Source organism: Ovis canadensis, chromosome 18 (genome assembly GCF_042477335.2).
Source record: "Ovis canadensis isolate MfBH-ARS-UI-01 breed Bighorn chromosome 18, ARS-UI_OviCan_v2, whole genome shotgun sequence".
Classification (NCBI taxonomy): Eukaryota; Metazoa; Chordata; class Mammalia; order Artiodactyla; family Bovidae; genus Ovis; species Ovis canadensis.
Window position 1 is genome coordinate 81,821,569 of NC_091262.1, and position 20,874 is coordinate 81,842,442.

Here is a 20,874-nt window from a genome sequence, read left to right on the forward strand (position 1 = left end):
CTCAGCTCAGCTCCAGCTCCAGAACACAAGACTCGAAGCCGCCTGTGAGAGACAGCGGTTTATTGCGTGCATGCACACAGCCTCAGCACAGGCTGCCCGCGGGTGCTCCTTTCTCGTGAGCACGCTGTGTACAATCGGTGCCCCAAGGATATATACATGTCTATACGTAAATTACACACGAGACTCGTACATGGAAAATAAAGCTCAGGGCCTGGACTTTAATGAGAGAAAAAAAAAAATTTCCAACATGGTTCTGATAGTTTCGAGTGGTTTAGTCAAAAAATACTTTTGGTATATAAAAGCCTGTACGTACAGTTCAAACCTCGGGGAAGCGCCTCACTGTAAGTCTGGAACCGGGACAGAGGGACCGGGGAGTCTGGGCCCTGCCCTGAGACGCACTGGCGGGCGTCTCCCATCCACCCGCCCCCTGCCCAGGCCTTCAGTGCCGGGAATGGCAAGGGCGCTGGGGCATCGGGAGGCTGCAGGAAGGCGGCGCCGTGTTGGAACTTCTGACCCGGTGGTGTCACTTGGTCCTAAGGTTCCTTGTGCCTGTGGCCTGTTGGTGACCTAGACCGAGGCCTGGAACGGGAAAGGAGCCCACACCTCAGACCCCCCGCCGCTAGACAGGCCTCCACACAGGGCTCCTTTGGTGAGAAGAAATGCATGCGAGGACGGCGCCGGGCTTCTGACTTCCGGGGGACAGGAGGGCGGGCTCCAGCGAGGGGCGCGCCTCACAGCTGGCAGGCTCTCTGGGGAGGCTGGGGCAATACCGGGGGCGAGGGGGCCTTGGGGCCCACGTCCGTAAGAGCATCGTCTTCATCGGCAACCAATCGGGGGTCAACGACAGGGCTTCTTATTGGCAACAAGGGTGGTGGTTTAGAAAGCTGGGTATTTATTTGGATTTACAGTAATTAGCAAAATTCAGTCTCCTTGGAGGTGAAGGCCTCTCTCTGAGCCGAGGGCAGACCCTCACCCGGGGGCCCTCACACCGCGGAAACGGTCTGCTGCGGGAGCCCCTGAAGCTGCGTCCAGCGTCCACTTCCGGGAGATGGCTGAGTCAGCCCGAGCCGCTCCCCGCCGCCGGCGGACCTGTGCAGTGCTGCAGGGGGCGCTCAGGCCAGCGTCCGCTGTCGGGGTTTGATCCGCGGATACAACTGGGAGGCAATGGACAGGGCTTAGGACGAGGGGACAACCGCTGGGCAGGGGCCCTGTGCCAAGGCCAGGCTGACGCTCAGAGGCCGCCCTCTGGAGACACCCCCCTAACGCCCAGAGGCCCCGTGCCTTTTTCTCTCAGGGCACTCGGGACCGCCTAAGATACCGGTACTGTCTGTAAGGCCCCCAAAGGTGCCTGGCAGGGCGACAGCAGCTGCCAGCCCACTGGGCGTGGGGCAGAGGGCAGAGGGAGGCCCAGGGCCTGACGGGCCATCGCTGCAGAGGGCGCAGCCTCAGGCCCCGGGAGCAGCTCAGGAGGGAGCAGCCCCCATCGAGGGGCTCCAGCCTCCCCACAGGCCTCCCCCAGAGCAGATGCCCCCGCTCCCCGCGTTTCCCAGGAAGCACGGAGAAAGGCAGTCTTGCCCCCGGGGTGGGGTCTGAGCCGGCCCCCCCACCCCCGGAAGTAGGAGGACCCCGCCCCCGGCAGTAGGAGGGCTCCACCTCCGCCTTACCCCCAGCAGGTTCCTGGGCACGTAGCCCTCCCGGTCCCCGAGACGAGCCCACCACCAGTCGGTCTCGACCTCGTCCTTGCGCCGCAGAATGGTGAGCGCGTCCCCTTCGCGGAAGGACAGCTCGTCGCTGTTCTGGGCCTCGTAGGCCCACAGGGCGTACACCACCCCTTTGTTCATCACGCCCAGCTTCTCCTGCACGCCTGGGACAGGAGAGCCGACAGTCAGGTCTGCAGGGCCGGCTGCTGAGGGCCGGCCCGCGCCAGGCTCGGAGACGCCGCTGGCCTCGGGCAGCCCGCTGGGGCCACAGCAGAGCGCTTAGAGGCTGGGCCGGCTGCCACCCCTCCCCCCCCCATAACGCCACGAGTCCCTTCCGTGTCCCAGCAAGAGGCCCGCAGCAGAAGCTTCATGTCCAGAAGCAAAGGTGCATTCATGCTAAGTTGCTTCAGTCGTGTCCGACTCTGCAACCCTAAGTAACTTGGCCCACCAGGCTCCTCTGTCCACGGGATTCTCCAGGCAAGAACACTGGAGCGGGCCGCCATGCCCTTCTCCAGGGAGAAGAAAAGGTGGTGTTTCTTAGGGTGAAACTTACAACCCACAAGCCCACGACTGAAGGCCTGTGTGCTGCTCTCGGGGGTGGGACGCATACTCCACCAGAACGGCCAGCCACCGCCCCCCAGCACAGGCGTCCCCCGCCCCCTGCCCTGGGGACTGGGCCTGGGGCACTGCCCTTCTGTGCATCACTGTCCACAGAGTGGGGACTGAGCCCACCCGGGACACCGCCCTCAAGGCCTCGCTCTGGCTGCGTACCCAGGGCATCCTGGCCGCCCACAGAGAGCATCTGGCAGAGAGGGGAAGACTTTGTTTTGAGCAACTTGGTATGGAATCCTGACCATAAGATGTGACAGGTCTTCAGGGATGAGCCCAAGGGCTGGGGTGACCTCTGGTCCCAGGAGACAGACTGGGCTTCCCCAAGGGTGAACTCGGGGCTTCTCTCGGGCCAGGCAGTGGCATGGCGCACGCCCACCGTGGCCCAGGAACGGCGCCCAAGGGCGTGTGCCCACGCCCCTACCATATAGAAACTGGGAGCACTGGATGTAGCCCTCCTCCATCTCCTCGCACTTGTCCGCGGCCGTCTCGATGTCGCTGATGGTGGAGGCAAAGATGGCAGCGCCGCTCTCCACCAGCTGCTTGCAGAGGTGGACGCTGTTGCAAGAGGCGGCACAGTGCAGGGGCGTCCTGGGGGGACACAGGGAGGCCTCACGCCCTGCCGGTGGCCCAGGTCCCAGGCGGCCTGCAGGGTGTGCACTCACCGCCCAGCCAGCTGCTGTGTTGCTGCCTTTGCAGGGGCCTGATTCTACTCCCACTTTTACGACGGACACACAGACCATACATACACACACACACCGCCCCCCCCACACCACACCCACACCTCAAAAGGCTGGGTGGTGAGTGGACCAAGAAGCAACCTGTAAACTGCGTGTTCGTGGTGTGACGTGAACACGCCCTCACAGCAGCTGTGATGGTAACGGCTGTATGTTACCACAATATAAAGAAACAGATGTTCACAGGCGGTGGCGAAGACCGCGGCCTGAGGCTCACGGTCAACAGCACGGGTCCCTCCACACAGGCTTTCTGGCCGCTTGAGAACAAACGGTTCCGTGGTCAGCCGTGTGACAGGCGTGATCACAGCAGCGCCTCTGGCAAACCCAGCACGAGGACGGAGGTGGCTGGGAGGAGGCGCGGCCCCGGTGCGGCCGTCCTGTCTCCTTCCCTCCTCTGCCCCCACCCACCCCGGGGCCTCACCAGCCGTCACTGTCGGCGGCGTTCACGTTGACCCCAAAGTCCAGCAGGAACCGCACGATGTGGTGGTGGCCGGCGCAGACGGCGTTATGCAGGGGGGTGATGCCCTCGTCGTTGGGCTTGCTGGGGTCCTCCACCTACGACACGGGACACGGCGCGTGAGCCCCGCCGGCCGCTGCCGGGGCCGCCGCCCCACACAGGCACGCGCTCACCTCGTAGATGACCCTCTGCACCAGGTCGAACTCGCCCTCCAGAGATGCGTCCAGGAGCAGTGCCAGCGGGTTGAAACGGACCCGCAAGCCATGCCCCGTCCGTTCTGAGTTGGGCTTCTTCAGGTTGGTCCGCTTGCTCTATGGGGAGGAAGCGTGCTTTGCATTTCAAAGTGACCCCAGGCAAGCAGGCTGGGAGCGGAGGAGAGGAGGCAGGAGGAGGGGTCCCTAGAGCCTGAGGCGGAGCTGTACCCGCAGCGCCTCCGCCTGCAGCCCCAGTGAGCAAGAAGGGGGCCCTGCAGACCAGCCTGCGCCTGGCTCTCACGGGTGGCTCTGCCTTGGGGGCTGGGCTGTCCCTGCAGGTGCCCGAGGGAGGCAGCGAGGGGGACCTCAGAGCTGAACTGCCCCTGCCCTGCCAAGGGGCTCAGGGCAAGAGGCTCCCCCCTCCCTCTGCTCCTTCAGCACCACTCTCCCCCCAGTGCTCTTGTCTAGAAGGGTCTCCTCCCCTAGCTGCCTGCCCTGATCCCAGCGACGCCCCCTTTCCTCAGGAACCCTTGGGCCCCCAGGGCGAGGCTGGCTCCACTGCCCGGCACCACCCGACCCAGGTGTGTCCCCGACCAGCTCTGGTTGGCTGGCCAGGAAGCCGGTGCTCTGGTCTAGGGCGACACCCACCGTAGAGGCCGAGGACAGTGGCACAGCTGGGGGCGCCTGCTCCTCCCCTGGAGAGGGGGCCTCAGCCCCAGGGCTGGGGACCTGCTCGGTGGACGGGGCTGTGGCCACGTTGTTGTTGTCATCCTCGGCCGGCTCAGCCATCTGGCGGGTGTTCGGAGGACAGAGCAGGCCCTCGGGTTCAGGGGAAGGGAGCCGGTTGTCGTTGGCGTCGGAGGCTGGGGGGGGCTCTACGGGGAGCGGGGCGGTGGGCGGGGCGGGGCCGGCCTCGCCCAGGTTCCCGTTGGCAGTGGCGTTCCCATTGTCCACATCAGCCAAGGAGCCCAGGAAGTCCTGTGAGGGGCTGGGCTGGTAGAAGGGGGCGCCCTCCATGCCGCCAGCCAGCGTGTTGAAACGCTGGTACAGCAGCTTCTGGATGTTGGGCCCAGCAGGACCCTCGGGCTCTGTGATGGAGCTGCGCTTCTTCAGGGGCCGCGGCGCGTTGGCCAGCTTCCTGCGCAGGGCCTCCAGGTCGGCGTCACTCTGGTAGCGCAGCGGCGAGTGCACGATGGGCGTCAGCTTGGTGGGGCTGAGCGGCCGCGGCAGGCTCTCCACGGCCCCGTCCCCAGGCGGCGCAGGGCTTTCGGGCTCTGGCTCCTTCTCGGTGCTCTCCCCGGGAGGCGGGGGCTGCGCGGCACCTGGGGCCAGCGAGCCGTGGAGGAAGGGCAGCGGGGACGGGGACGTGGAGCCCGACGGCAGAACCGGCTTCCCGTATACTGGGGAGACAAGCCTAGCGCTCAGAGGCCGCAGGAAAGCCACGGGAACCCGCCAACTCTTCCCTGGGGAGGGGGACTCTCTACTTGATTGGTGTGTAAGGAATCAGGGCTTTTTCAGATGCAGAAAAGAAAAAGGCTGCGAAGTGGCCTACCGACTGTAAAGAGGCACTCGCTGTTTGCTAGCCGAGGAGAACCACGTGACCCTGGGGCTACGCCACATGGCGAAGACCACAGGCTGCCTCAGGAAGGAAGGGCCCTGGTGGCCCTGGTGTTCCTTGTCCCCAAGGCCAGAGCCTGCCGCAGGTCAGGGCTGGCATGTCCACCTGGGGCCCCCTGGGCCCCTGTGGGGACCCTGGAGAGTCTCAAACTAGATTCTGGAACCTGCAGCCCACAGGGGAGAACTCTGAGGAGACCCCAGACTTCCCTGAGGCCCAGATCCTGCCGCCCAGGAGGAACCACCATCAGCCTCCACACGCGGGAGCCGAGCTCTGTTCTCACACCTGCCTCCCCAGGAGACCAGGGCGGACTTCCCTGCACCCAAACCAGAGCTCTACGTCCCTGTGGGCTCTGCGAGAGGACCCCAAAGCAGCAAAACCCTTCCCTCATATCACCCCAGGGGCCTGGTTCGGCGACTGCTGGGGGCCAGGGTATCAGGTCCAGGCAGACCCCCACGACGCCAGCTCCTAGATAAGTCCTGCACAAGTGACTACAAAGCAGGAGAAAAAAAGAGAGCAAATTCTGAGATGTCAGCCTTCTACAGCCTGGATTTCCGGAGTAACGTGGGCAGGTGGGCGCTCAGACGGGAAGTCAGGGAGCTGGGGTCTACCGGCAGGACCGCTCTGTGAACGTCATCTTTATCCCCGCTCACACAGACGCCCACAGCCACATGTCACTAGGAATCAAGTCTAACCCTAAACAGCCTGTGGCCCAGAACTCAGGGTACAGACTGGCATTTTCTGAAAGAGGATTTCCCAGCCCCAGGAGGACACGCCCCCCATACCTGCTTTAACCGACTTATTCGCGGTGCCGTGCGCGGCCGGCTGGTAATTCTTAGGTGGTGTGGCTTGCTGGAGGTACATGGAGTATATGGAACTTGAATTCACCGTCTGGGGTCCTTTCCTGGGGGACTGTGGCCTCGACCCTTTATCAGCCAGGAAGGGCCTAATGGCCACAGTCAGCGGGAGTTCGGGTTTGCCATCTCCGGCTGGAAACGCAGGCAGCCCTGCAGGCGGGTATGTGGGACTTGGGGGCACAGAAATCCTCTGCTGAATCTGCTGCGAGGAGCCCGGCTGGTGCGGGCCGCCCGCAGGGGGCAGCGGGGCGGGCTTCTGCCGACCGGGAAGGCCTGCGCTGGGCCTGGGCAAGCTGCCCTCCTTCCTTCTCTCCAGGGAGTTGGTCGAGCCCGGGCCCACAGGGGCAGGACTTGGGTACGTCCCATAGCTTGGGGGCAGCGGCTTGCTTACACCAGGCAGAGGGGGCGGCACTTTGCCAGTCTCCATGCCCTAAATCAACATATTAGAGAGGAACACAGAGTCAGCTTCTGACAAGCTCAGCACGTTTCCACCCCTGGTCACAGGAGTACAGAGTAGGACTGTCCTTCCAAGGGGCCCGTGAGCAGGTGCGGCACGCTGAGAGGGTCGCACAGCAGGGGGACAATCCTGACCACAGGCCTCCCACGCACGCCCAGCCCACGTGCTCAGGGCCGTGAACTCCTTCAGACTTGGGTATGACGTGGACACTAACAGGATTAGTTTGCCTCATGACACCTCATACCCCTTAGATGAAGACGAAGGCTGAAGAAGGGTGTGGTCAGCTACAGGCTTGTTTGTGTTCTGGACAAAGACGGATGACCTACCAGCTTCTCCGGAGCACTCAGGGCTGACAGGGGCATGGGCTGGCTAGAGACGGGCCCCTGCTTGAGCGGCCCCTCGGCACTCGTGTCCTTCCAGTCCACGCCGGCAATCTGCGGTGGTCTCACCGAAGAGCTAGAATTCTGTTTTAAGGTTGGCCAGTTTCCATCATTGACTTGAAAAGAACACAGAATTTAAGTAAAATTTTTCTTGAAATTAATTGAAGCAATGTAAGAATAACCCTCTGCCAGAAGCAAAAAAATCACCTCTGAGACAGCACGCTCTGATGGAGCCACACGGGCAGCCGCAGAGACTGCCGAGGGGCCTCGCCAGCACCCCACGGGGCTCTCAGGTGCGCAGAGACTCATCGACCGAGCACACAGATGCGCCAGCCCCGGCGAGGGGCCGGGGGACTGGAGAGACATTCTCAGCTCCCATCGAAATACAAGTCAAACCCATTACATCAACACCAACAAGCAAAACAAGCGTTGGCACAGGGCTTTCAAACACTATTTACAAATACAGTTACACACAGCAATAAAAAAGATTTATCTTTTGACTTCCTAACAGGTTTGACTTGTACTACTTCTGGGATTAGAAGAAAAATTTGGCTTTAGTCTGTTAGAAATTTCCATCCTCTGAAAATAATTCATGATCACAGGAGAGCGGTACAGTTCCCAGTGATTGGAGTAGCGGGCCATCAATCCACTGCAGTGATGAGAAAGCCAGTGAGCCCAGGTTCTCAGGAAAGCCACCGAAAAGGCACACCGTCCAACAGTGTTTTCCAAACTGAGAGAGGCTGCAGAAGCATCCCCTGGTGGCACAGGCTGGCTCTCAGGGAGGGAGGGCCAGGCCTCCCCGCAGTGGCAGGGGCTGGACTGGAGGGGAAAAGGGACGCCTGGGGCACTGTCCAGACCCTCCTGCCGCCTGCCAGCACAGCGGGGGTGGCTGAGGGGCGGCTGGCAGCGCCCCTCCCGGACAGCTGCTCTGCTGCAGCTCACACCGCCCCTGGTGAGGGGGAGGCCTCGCGCGTCCTGGAGAGGGCCAGAGGGCGCCGGGCAGCAGCCCCTCCGAGGCAGAGCCCGCCTGTGGCTGCAGCACTGCGTGCCCGCTGCCTCCCTGCTCAGCCCAGCCCGGCTGCCAGCCCTGGCGAGTACTCCCAGGCCTCAGGCCAAGCCACCCCTTTGCTCACTGTGGGCCATGCCGCTCCCCGTCTGGAGGTGTGTGCGCTCTCACGCCGCCCCTTGGTGCTCTCAGGCTGGGCCGTGTGGGCCACAGACGCACAGTCTCACCAGGGATGCACTGAGAGCAGACCCCAGGCTAAAGGGCAACAAACAGAGCTGACGCAGGAGAGGTGGCTGGCCTCGCTAAGGGTCTCAGGAAACGTGGCTGCCAGCCGCTCCTGAGATGGCAGACCCACAGGAGAGTTCATGGAAATCAGGCACACAAAGGCACTGGAGAGGGACTAGGACTACTCTTTCTTCAGAATGAGGCAGAAGATAAAGAAGAAAGACCCATTCATTCTTGTTAGCAACGGTCAACCATCTGAAAGTGTGATGGGAGATTCCTGCACGAAGCAAGAACTCAAAGCCTCATAATGAACTCAGAAAATCATCTTCATTCTGTAAAAACAGAACCAGAACAGCCCCTCTGGGCTGACACCTGTCAGGCCCCTCCTAGGCGCCACTCCTGCCCGGGAGGTGGTGGTCGGGTCTGAGCGGGGAGCAGCCTTTGTCAGTTTGGAAGGACTGCAGATTTGGCAGCGTCACCAGAGCTCCCCAGCGGGCCTGCCGGCCGACATACGCTTTGCAAACGGGCTCGCGGGGCACTGCGATGGGCCACGGCCAGGCCCGGCGTCAAGGTCCGACACTGTCCACAGACGGGTCGCTCTGGGTTGACCATGGCCATCTGTGCAACACGGAACCAGAAGGACAGCCGAGGGCACGTTAGAGTATCCTGGGAGCCTTCTCGCTGAGGCTCTCCACCCGGGCTGTGGGCTGGCATGGGGCCCTTGCGCCCACTCACCCTGCAGCACGGAGGGGGCAGGGCTGCAGCCGAACCCTGGGGACACGGCCTCCCAGCCCCTGTGAGGGGCTCCTCCTGGCGGCTCTAGCCAGGCAGACCAGCACATGCATGCCCATGAAGAGAAGGGAACTGCGAGGCACCAGCAGCTCGGGCGGGCTGGCAGCGTTTAAACTGAGCAGGACCTGGCTGTGCTAATTACCTGCCACTGGACCCGATGATCATCGACCCTCACCATCGGGTGGGTCAAACGATAAACAACAGCTTCTCGATAAAAGCTGCAGCTCAAGTCTCATGCAGATTACGTGTGCCATGTGGCTTCTGAGACACGGCCAAGAAGGGACCTGTGCCAGGGCATGTGGCCCAGGAAGGCTAGGGACGCCTCATCCCGCCGGGGTCAGGGCGAGCCCCAGGCCCTCCAGCGGCGCGGCCACTCAGCCCAGGTGCCAGGCAAGCGACCGCCACCCGTGAAGCCCCCAGAATGGAGGCCCGGCCTGCCGGCGGTCCTGCTGTGGCAAGCGACGAGTGGCAGCTGCACCTGCGCTCCGTGACCCCCGTGACGGGCAGCCCCTGCCGTGACATCTCCCTACCCGGCACCGGATGCATCAGGGTCAAACATGGCATTCTGAATGTGCTGTCTTCCTCTGAAAAAGGAGTGTGGCCTCTCCACAGAGACCAGGGCTGTGCTCGGCTGGGAAGCCGGGGTGCTGCAGGGACCCCATATCCTCAGGGAGGTTATGCACCGCATGGAGCCGGAGGCCTGAGTCTGGTCACACCGCCAACTCAGGGTGGTGAGGGCCAAAGGGATGGTTTGTGGACTTTTTGATGGACGGAGCCCGTGCTGGCGGGGAAGGCAGAGCAGCTGCAGCACCGATCCCCGACCTTGGCAGCACCAGGGACCGGCGTGTGGGAGACAGTGTTTCCACGGACCAGGAGCCAAGGGGTGGTTTCGAGATGATTCAAGTGCATTACGCTGATTGTGCACTTGTTTCTAATCTCATGCCACCGCTGATCTGACAGGAAGTCCCGGCCCATGGCCCCGAGCTTGGGGACCCCTGAGCCACAGGGCTCTGCCCCTGGGGAGGCAGCTGGGTCAGGAGGACGAGCAGCATCCCAGCTGCAGGGAGGCGCCCTGCTGGCCACCGAGCGCCCTCAAGGGAAAGAAAACCTTGGTGGGAGAGACCCAGGTCTTAACTAAGCTGTGTTTTCAGAAACCAGAGTTAAGGATGCTGAGTCCAAAAGAGGGCCCCCTCCGGTCTCAGGATTGTTGTTACCGTGGTGGCGCACAGCTCCCTAAAAGCTGCTTGAGACGACGATGTGCCTCAAGGGACACTTCACCGGGGCTGGAGTGTGAGGTGGGGCCCTTCCGAGGCCTCTGCCCCCCCAGTTCTCCTCCCTGCCCCCTGTTCTCCCTGGAAGAGGGCCAGAGCCACTCACCAGATTTGGACCTTCCGTGGGCAGCACTCGAGGCGCCGGTGAGGGACTGGGGCTTCGCTGGGTCTCCGGGCGCAGGGCAGCTGCCGGTGCTGGGCACCTGGATATACGGCCCCACCGCCGCCACCCTGCCGGGCGCGCTCAGGGGTGACTGAGGCGACGACGTGCCGTTCACGCGGCTCAGCTGCAACACGGAAAGGAAGAGTCAGGAGAACTGTCAGCCTAGTATGACGGACGGCTCAGACCCGAGCCACACGTAGGAAGCTCCACCAGCCTGGGAGCCCAGTGCCTAGAAAGGGTGAGACCTCCGGAAAGGGCCCTGGCCCAGCCCTGTATGGGCGATGCCCTGGTAACACCGACCTGGGTGGGAGTGGTAAAGGCCAGGAGCTGAGTGGAGACACCTGGGCGGGCAGAGAGGCACCGTCCCAGCCTGAGCTCTGGGCCTGGCCTCTCCCACTCAGTCACTGTGCTACCTCGGGCAAGTGACTGACCGTTTCCGAGCCCCTGCGGCCCTGTCTGGAAAGCTGGGGGAAGGGCTGTCACAGGACCGAAGGAGACGCGTGGGACACAGTGACAGGGTCTGGACGGGCAAGACTCTGAGCAGCTCCCTGAGGCAGTTCTGCCCTTCTCAGCAAGGACACAGGTCTCGTGACACTGCCCCACCACAAAAGCGTGCCAACCAGAGATCTGACGGGAGACGCAGACCCTCAGAGCTCCCCAGACAGGCTCAAGGTGAGACACCCATGCCTTTCCTCCAGCTGCTCGCAGAAGCCCGCATGCGTGAGCACTGGTCCCCTGGAGACACGGTCCACGAGATGAAAAGCACCCTTTATCTTTGTTGCTGCGTGTGGGCCTTCACTCGTGGCATGCGGGCTCAGTTCCCTGACCAGGATCGGACCTGGGCCCCCTGCACGGGAGCGTGGAGCCCTAACGCTGGGCCACCAGGGAAGTCCCAGGGTCCATGATTCTGACAGCTGCTCAAAGGTGCCAGAAACCTTTGGGTTGGAGACGCATCTCTGCAGGAGCACCAGCCTCTTCAGGGAGATGCCCTGATGTATCGGGTTCAATAAGCAGTAATGTCTGTATAGCCATTTGGGATGGTTAATTTTACCCATCAACATGGCGCGGCTGTGGTGGTATTTTTAACATTTAAATCAACAGACTGTGAGTAAAGCAGATTGCCCTCCATAATGTGGCCGGGACGGCCCATCAGTTGAAGGCCCTAGAGGAAAAGACTGAGGCTCTTGGAAGCAGAGGGAGTTTTGTGGGCAGACAGCCTCAGACTCAGGCTGCAACACCAGCAACTCCCTGGGTTCTTCAGGCCGTAGGCCAGCTGCCCAGAGCTGGGGGGTGCCAGTCTCCACACCCGCATCAACAACTCCTTACAATGAGGTGACTGACTGGTCCATCTCCACACAGGTTGCACAGAGGACTGGCCCACCATCACTAAGACTGAAACGTAAGCAAGTGTGGAGCAAGGGCACGCCTCCTCTCCCATGGTCTCTGGGAAAAAAGGGAACCATTATCTGAAATCAGGGCGTTCAGAGAACCACTGACCTCTAGGCACCCTGGTTAAAAGAAAACAGTGCAGCTTTGTAGCCAAGAGCCTCTGCAGCTGAGAACACTGAGCTGAGGCCCCTGGCACCTGTCCTCCTCTGGGCTGCCTCCCCCACCCCACCAGGGGAGCCCCTGACGCCCAGCCCTCGCCTCCTGAGCTGCCCCAAGGATGCTGGCCCACTGCCAGAGCAGCGCGCGCTGAGGACGAGGGACTCCTGGGGCACTGTCCCAGCTGCCGGCCCCCGCTCCCCTTCCACTGCTGAGGGGCGGGGCCAGTCAGCTCTGCACTGAGGCCCTGCTCCCCCGGAGCCCGAAGCACCGCTGGGGGAACATGGTGCCAGCCAGACGCCCCACACAGCAGTGCCCATCCCCCCACACGTTCCCTGTGATACAGACACTCATGAAGTGCTGGGAGTCACATCAAGACTCGGGGAGCCCTACTGACAGCAGGGCTGGAAAACGGGGACACGGGCCTGGGACACAGAGAGCCACCAGAAGTTACACAAGGAATGAAGTGCTGACCGGAAATACACCCCTGTCACAGTTAAACAGAAAAGAGACCAGCCGCAGAGCAGCGCAAATGATGGGAGAGAGAGTGAGAGCGGCTCAGTCGCGTCCGACTCTGCGAGTCCACGGACTATACCATCCGTGGGATTCTCGGCCAGAATACTGGAGTGGGCAGCCTTTGCCTTCTCCAGGGGATCTTCCTGACCCAGGGATCGAACCCAGGTCTCCAGCATTGCAGGCGGATTCTTTACCAGCTGAGCCACAAGGGAAGCCCAAGAATACTGGAGTGGGTAGCCTATCCCTTCTCCAGCTGATCCTCCCAACCCAGAAATCGAACCAGGGTCTCCTGCATTGCAGGCGATTCTTTACCAACTGAGCTATGATGTAATTCCTACAATTCCATTTTCAATTAAACACTGAATACTTTTCTGTCTATATTAAGCAAAAGACTGGCACCACTAACAAGTGTCATCCCTGGAGAATGAGGAGGCCAGCATGCTGTCCAAGTCTCCCTAAACATTTCTGTTCTGTTCAGGGGGCTTCCCAGGGGGCGCTGGCGGTGAAGAACCCGCCTGCCAACGCAGGAGGCGTGAGAGACACAGCTTCGACCCCTGGGTTGGGAAGATCCCCTGGGGGAGGGCACGGCAACCCACTGCAGTATTCTTGCCTGGACAATCCCATGGACAGATGAGCCTGGTGGGCTATAGTCCACAGGGCTGTAAAGAGTCAGACATGACTGAAGCGACATAGCATATACTGTTTTAACTTTCTTCCAGTGAGTATTCATTACCTTTGAAAGTCAAAAGACTAAATAAAGATTTTTAAAAAGCACTAACTCCTTATACAGCACTTTGCTCAAGAGTTTACAAAGCCCTTCCACATGGGTTACCTCTAAGAAGCTTACAGCGGCCCTCAGCTCACAGTAAGTGCATCAGGCACAAAAGGTCAAGGACTCCAGGGCCCAGGGCTCCCCAGCGGAGGGAGGCAGAGCCGCCTGGGGAGGGCGCACGGTGAACAGCAGCAGTCTGGGGTGCAGACGGGCTGGCCTGATCCCACACTCCAGGAAACAACTGTGTCTTTGGGAACAAGAACTTTCTTCTACTGTCATTTCTTATGGTTTACGGCCAATTCGTGTTCTACGAGCTACGGCAGTGCTGGGCAGCAGGAGGGCCTTACAGCAAAGATGCACACTCTGAGGGCGAGCCACTCTCAGTGTTCCATCTCACGGAAATACTCCCTCCCCCACATGCCTGGAGCGTCTTCCCGTGAAGCCGCTCCCGCAGCGCGCTGATCCGCTTGTCCATCACGGCCACCTCCATGTTGCGCTTGCTCAGGAGCTCCTTCTGCTGCTGCAGCTTTGAGTTCTGCTCCTGGTTGAGCTGGTTACGAATCTGTGGAACAGAAAAGACAATGCTGATGATTTGTATTCATTAAAAGGTCAAATTCTCATTGTTAGGGGGATTAAAAAAAGAAGAAGAAAAAAAGCAACATTTGGTTCTTATGTGTATTTACATACAAGCATCATCCCAGATGCTAAATATTTTACAGGTACAGCATGGATGAAGCCGGAACGTACTTCTTACGGAACAAAAAAAGAGCAGACATCTGCAAACGTGTCTTCCGAGCATACAGAGGACTAGCGCCTGTAATGACAGTGGGAAAGAAGCCTGTGGTCCTGGGGAGCTGGGGTGGGAGGCCCATCCTGGACACACCAAGGGACCTGGGGAGAGGCGTCTGGTTCTGTCCCACGCAGGAGACCCATGGACAGTCCGAACACCAAACTGAATGTTCCTGTATCACTTTTTAAAAATTGCTGCACACAAACTCTAACTGTGGCATGTGGGATCTAGTTCCCTAACCAGGGATTGAACCCAGGCCCTCTGCACTGGGAGCTTGGAGTCTCAGCCACTGGCCCACCAAGGAAGTCCCTTTTATGCTGTTTTAATGGGTTAGCCAGAACTTTAAAAATGTGAAGCAGAGAACAGAAAGCGTCACAGGGCACCGTGCACGGGAGGTGGACGCGTGCTGCCGCGTCAAACTCTTTCAGACGCACACAGGCGCCCGCACACACGCCGGCACCAAACACGAGGCGACGTGTGCTTTTTAAGTCTGACTGCACTCAAAGAGCTAGAAATGCATGTAAATACATACAACACACTCATCACATTTCACCGAAAGAATTCTTCAAAACTGCACTTTTTAACAACTGCTTAAAAACAGAAAAAGTAAAAATTCTTATAACACTTTATTTCATGCCATTTTAATATTGTAATATTTATATTACAGAACTTAGCGGCAGCCATCAGCCGGTTTACTCCCTGTGACTAAAAATCCCCATTTCGTAAAGTGACAGAACCCTTTTCCTGGCAAGTGCTAACAGAAGCACAAAGCTTGCTTCTGGCTCCAAACCACCTGCAGCACAAACACCTCCTGAGGGCCGCTGACGACTGTCCTCCCGAGATCCACCCTGGCCCCGTGTGACTGATCAGTCAGGAGGCTGGGGCCTTCACGCTGGGGTTGTAGGAGGAGGGAGAGAAAGCAGAGCGGGCGAGGACACAGCAAGAAGGCTGCCAGCAGGGCCCCGCCCCCACGGCCCCCCCCCCCCCCCCCCCCCCCCCCCCCCCCCCCCCCCCGCCGTGAGCGGAGTCTACCAGCTCTCTGCTCTGGGGCTTCCAGTCTCCAGAATGGAGAGAGGGGCCTGTCTGCAGTGTTAAGGCAGCCCATGCTGACAAACACAAGGATTCAACAACAGAGATCTATCTTGTCAAAATACAGTTTACACAAAGGCCTTAGGTATTATCTGAAGCTTAGTTCTTTACCTGTTCATTACATTGCCAATTAAATTCATATCAAATTTCTGTACTAAAAACATGCTAAGTGAAAGAAATCCCTCACAAAGAACTACAACTGCCTGATTCCATTCATATGAAATTTCCAGAACAGGCAAATCCAGAGCGACGGAAAGTAGAGTCATGGTTGCCTAAGGCTAGAGGGGTAGGGAGTTGTGGGGTGACGGCGAAGAGGCGTGGGGTTTCTTTTGCAAGTGGTGAAGATACTCTAAAATCGACTGTGGTGGTGGATACAGAACTCTGTGAAGATTCTGAAAGCCACTTACTTGTAAACTTTAAATGGGTGTTCATAAACTGTATGAATTATAGCTCAAAGCTGCTCAAAACATGCTTTTGTACTGAATACATCTGGTGCCTACTATTAAATTAGAATTCATTCATTTTCAATTTCTGAGGTTTACAGCCTACACCGAAAGGACACCCAAAATGAGGAAGTTTTAACAGAATCATTCCTCAGACTCAGGGGAGTCACCTGAAGCTCCTGGTACAGTCTTTTTAGCTCCACTGCTGCCGGTCCAGTCAGCTTGCCATTGTAAGGCTGGAACCCGTTCAGTTTTCCCTTCTTTAAATCTTCCAATTGTTGACTGAGTTGATCAACTCTTAAAATCGCAGTCTGTACCTCCTGCTTCTTTTCCTGGAACATGGCACTGAACCTTTCTATTTCAGCAGCTATAATTTCCATCAGTAAAGAAAAAAACATAATTAGTTGACTGAGTTTTTTCATGGTATTTTGCTCTTTTTTGGGTGACATTTCTCCATTTCTACACCTTTAACTCAACTCTTGCATCATCCTTGGAGAGAAAACCGCAAGGGGTATAACCCAAAGCATATCTCAACAAGCCTGTGGAGCACGCGGCTACTCAGAAGACAGTCGTGTGCACGAATTATTGAATATTTTGATTTTGGAGAAATTCCTTATTTCATTGGCTGTGCTGGGTCTTAACTATGGCTTGTGGGATCTAGTTCTCTGACTAGAGCTTGAACCCAGGCTTCCTGCTTTGGGAGTGAGGAGTCTCAGCCACTGGACCACCAGGGAATGTTTAAAAACTTAATGTCTTTAAATTAGGGCAATTGTCCCAAAGCTACTTTGGTCAAGCCACTTGGGAAGCTCAGTGCACCAAAGATACCACTCTGTGAGGGCGGGCACCCAAATCTATCTCGCTCATCACTGTAACATAAAGCAGGCACCGAGCTTCCCTGGTGGCTCAGAGTTCAGTTCCTGGGTTGGGAAGACCCCCTGGAGAAGGGAACTGCTGCCCACGGCAGTGTTCTCGCCTGGAGAATCCCACGGAGTCGCAAAGTGTCCGACACGGCCGAGCGACTAACTCCACTCCTGCCAAAGTGGGCCCTAACTGAACTGAACAGTAAGGTGACAATCCACGCGCACACACACAGTGAGCATCTGTGGGCTTCAGCTTGACACACAGCTAAAACTGGCTGTCCAGTTAAAACAGAACCTCCCTCGTGAGTTGAGTCTTTAGAGGACCCGAGTCCTAAGCCAAAGGGTGGCTGCAAGCGCGGTAACAGACGGGTCTCCCTAAAACACTACTCCCTAAAACACTACTGAGGGGGGTCTTAGAAGACCCCCTCATCTCACCACGCATCCCGGCAGCTGCAGATGGCAGAGCAGAGCTCCAGTGCTTCCCTAGAGCGAGCTCTGGCATCAGCCTATGGCTGAGGCTCCTGGAAGCGGCCTGTCTCCCCAGGCCTGCGCCCGGGAGCGTGGGCACCCTGGGCCACGGCACGTACACAGATTGCCATTCATGATCTTGCTGTAGTCCACTTGTCCCCTCATGGCACGGATCTTCTTCAGCTTATTTTCCTGGGCTTCAACTCGCTCTTTCAGTTTCTGAAGCTTTTCATTTTCAGAAACAGACTGCTGCTGACGGCGCTCCTGCTGCTTCAGGAAATGTAAACGCTGTTCCTACCGAGAGAGGAGAATAGCTAGCTTTGAAAATCGAAATGCACAGTCACTTCTGTACACTACAAACAGTTTAAGCGGAATCCACAGGATCTCCTGTCTTCATGAATATTAGAGAAGCGCTGGACACCCCCTCATTGCCGCCCTGTGTGTGAAGCCCAGCAGCCCAAGCTTCCTGCTGTTGCTACAGGTTTCCTGCGCCTACAAAGCAGCTTCCACGGGTCCCTTGTTTAACCTCCTAAAGGAAATGAGCACTGACCAGCGGATTTTATACTGAAAAGAGAGAAGGTGATTAGTAAGGAGATGAACCTCTAATCTGCTAAGTGGCAGGGACATTGGAAGAAGTGCTTGTTTTCTTTAGGATTAGCTTCTTCAAAAGGAATCAAACATTTTCTCATCAAACAAGAACAGGACAGTCCTGCAGTACAAGCATCTGTGATGCTCTGCCATAGTTTTCCACCCGCTCATGGGAAGGCACACCGGCAGGACAACAGTACTACCTGTGGCGCTACCCATAGGCATGAACATGCCTAAGGAGAGGCTTAAATGTCACGGCAGGCATGACACGTGCAACCTAAGGAAGGGAATATGAGCTTAAATATGGAATAACCCGCATTAACTTGAGTTAATGCTGAAAATATCAATGATTCCTTTCAACAGCAGTACCCCTGAATCAATATTTGGAGAGAAAAAGAAAAGCAGAATTAGGAAAGCTTATGATGACATAATACCATGTACATTTCATCTTAGAAACATTATTAACGGAATGAATATATCTTCCAGTTTACTTAGCTTTTAATTGTTCTTTATCCTTGTATTATTAAAAAATCCAATAAACTTTGCAAGACTACTATCAAAAACAAGTCCAACTTAAACTGTTATTAACACGAGTGTGGACAGTCACATGGTCATTCAATACATGAACATAAGCTGGGCTGGACATCTGGTTGCTAAGATCTCTCTACAGAGAAGTCAGTAAGAACTTGGGCAGTGGCGTCTGCACGTTCTCTGTGTAGCACTGTCAGGGCATTTAAGATCATTACAGAGAGATGTTATGGGGAGGGAGGTGGGAGGGGGGTTCATGTTTGGGAACGCATGTAAGAATTAAAGATTTTAAAATTTTAAAAATAAAAAACTAAAAAAAAAAGAATTCATATGTTTGTTTAAAATGAAAAAAAAAAATAAAACAACATTATTTATTAACTGCTAAAAAAAAAAAAAAAACGATCATTACACCAAGAATCCTTCTCAGCAGGCATGGGAGATGGGTCTGATGTTTTAGTCCATGACTAAACCATTCTTCAGAACAGTTGCGAAACCAATCCATCAGTGTGGGGCCATCCCGGGTACAAAAGCCCTTCTGTGTCCCCCTTCTGGTTTATAGTTTATAGGAAAAGGGCTTCAGACTCCTACACCTTCCCTGAGTCCAAAAGGCAGACTCAAACAGTCACTAACCAGGGCATTGAGGGAACGCAGAAACAAAGCAGGAGCTGTCAGGAAACAGGGTCCTGGCCCCTCCGCCTGCCTCCTCGCTGCCCTCGGGGATACACTTCACAACGTATCTTGAGCTCCCCTGGTAATTCCAGGCTGAGCACAAGACTCCTGGACACTAGCCTGTTATCTCACCACCAACCTATCAGAAGATAGTCACACACTGCAGTCTTCACCTCAAATTTTGCCTATTAAAAAAAATACATTCCTGAGAACCATCAATGAGTTTGGATTTTTTGAGCATGAGCCAACTGTTCTCCTTGCCCGGCCCTGCAATAAAGCTCTTTTCCAAACTCCAACATTTCCATTTTGGTTTCTTTGGCTTCACTAAGGGTGGGCAATAGTTTCAAATCCTGTGTCAGAGTTTCAGTGGCAAATCGAGCCCTCAGTGTTCACTGTGAGTGCCTACCATGCCCCAGACAGAGTCCTTGCAGGCTGGGGTACGGGGAAGCCACTGTCTTCGGGGCCCATGACTAGCGTCTCATCGAGGGTCTCTGGCTTCCTCCAGAACACTAATGCCAACCACGCCGGCTGAGCACACACCCAGAGGAAACAGAAGGGGGTGATGGAGAGCATCTTTTCTTTCCAAATTTTATCTACAATTGGGTTAAGTTCAACCGCTTCCTGTCCTGGGGTCTGAGTGTGCAAGTCAAGGGTCAGATGCTCTTGCCCAATGCCCCCCAATGTCAAGAAGCCACAGTGAGCACCTACTATCACAGGAGAGACCATGAGGAAGGACCCTGTTTGCCACCGTGGCAGCACAGTTCTACTTATGCTGATCGGCCACGGAATCTAAAATAATGCGGAAGGACACTCGCTGGCCATTCCCCGCTGCTTAGTAACGTACCTTGGCCACCAACATCTGCTGCTGGTTTTCAATCTGCTGTTGCTGCCGAGCTGCCATATCTTGCAGTTCTGAGAGGGTAAGTTCAACACGTGGATTCCCAACCTATAGAGAACAAAACATGCTCAGAGGAATGGATGCTCGTCTGCGTCATCATTCTTCTCTAATGTCACAATGCACACACGTCGAGATTTTTAAATAGGTTCCCTAGAAGTTAGGGGGCTTCCCTGGTGGCTCAGAGGTTAAAGCGCCTGCCTCCAATGTGGGAGACCCGGGTTCGATCCCTGGGTTGGGAAGATCCCCTGGAGAAGGAAATGGTAACCCACTCCAGTATTCTTGCCTGGGAAATCCCATGGACGGAGAAGCCTGGTAGGCTACAGTCCATGGGGTCACAAAGAGTCGGACACGACTGAGCAACTTCACTTCACTTCACTAGAAGTCAGAGGAACATAAGTCAGTTTACTTTCCCCTAAGAACCTCTCCTCATTGTTGACTGCTTCTATTAAATTCATTTGAGTAAATGGGGATGCCAAATGTTTAAGAGTACACAAACTAAAACACAAATGTGCAGGTGACACCTAAAGGCAAATGCCATTTCACTGCCACCGGGTCTCGAGAAGCTGAAATGCATCAAAGGCCCTGAAATATAAATGTCTCATTAGAACACCACCGGTGTGGCCTACACTGAAGACTGACCCACGATCGACAAAGCATCATCCACATCCGCAGGAGTGGCAACTGATGGGATCTGAAAGCATGTCCCCATCCCGTTCATGACAGGGTGCATTTTTTTGTGCTCATCATGAACCTTCAGTTCAGTTCAGTCCCTCAGTCGTGTCCAACTCTTTGCGACCCCACAAATTGCAGCACGCCAGGCCTCCCTGTCCATCACCAACTCCCGGAGTTCAGACTCACGTCCATCGAGTCAGTGATGCCATCCAGCCATCTCATCCTCTGTCGTCCCCTTCTCCTCCTGCCCCCAATCCCTCCCAGCATCAGTGTCTTTTCCAATGAGTCAACTCTTTGCATGAGGTGGCCAAAATACTGGGATTTCAGCTTCAGCATCAGTCCTTCCAATGAATATTCAGGACTGATTTCCTTCAGAATGGACTGGTTGGATCTCCTTGCAGTCTCCAAGGGACTTTCAAGAGTCTTCTCCAACACCACAGTTCAAAAGCATCAATTCTTCGGCACTCAGCCTTCTTCACAGTCCAACTCTCACATCCATACAAGACCACAGGAAAAACCATAGCCTTGACTAGACAGACTTTTGCTGGCAAAGTAATGTCTCTGCTTTTGAAT

At 56.7% G+C, this 20,874-nt stretch overlaps 1 protein-coding gene across 8 annotated transcripts in view; it reads right to left on the reverse strand.

Annotated features, from left to right (window-relative positions):
• Window positions 1–45: 45 nt before the first annotated feature.
• Window positions 46–20,874, reverse strand: part of PPP1R13B (protein phosphatase 1 regulatory subunit 13B) — a 73,948-nt gene continuing 53,119 nt past the window's right edge. For 5 of the 8 annotated variants that reach the window (XM_069559895.1, XM_069559898.1, XM_069559899.1 and 2 more), the window contains 14 exons: window positions 19,576–19,677; window positions 17,066–17,240; window positions 15,789–15,985; window positions 13,718–13,858; window positions 10,407–10,587; window positions 8,751–8,855; window positions 6,953–7,122; window positions 6,098–6,599; window positions 4,346–5,097; window positions 3,677–3,814; window positions 3,468–3,601; window positions 2,734–2,900; window positions 1,665–1,864; window positions 46–1,154 (listed from right to left, as the gene is read on the reverse strand). In XM_069559895.1, the coding sequence (XP_069415996.1) occupies window positions 1,113–1,154; window positions 1,665–1,864; window positions 2,734–2,900; window positions 3,468–3,601; window positions 3,677–3,814; window positions 4,346–5,097; window positions 6,098–6,599; window positions 6,953–7,122; window positions 8,751–8,855; window positions 10,407–10,587; window positions 13,718–13,858; window positions 15,789–15,985; window positions 17,066–17,240; window positions 19,576–19,677 (3,006 nt within the window). In that variant the 3' untranslated portion in view covers window positions 46–1,112. The remainder of the gene's footprint in view (window positions 1,155–1,664; window positions 1,865–2,733; window positions 2,901–3,467; window positions 3,602–3,676; window positions 3,815–4,345; window positions 5,098–6,097; window positions 6,600–6,952; window positions 7,123–8,750; window positions 8,856–10,406; window positions 10,588–13,717; window positions 13,859–15,788; window positions 15,986–17,065; window positions 17,241–19,575; window positions 19,678–20,874) is intronic. The other 3 variants (XM_069559900.1, XM_069559902.1, XM_069559901.1) reach the window with 1 other exon arrangement.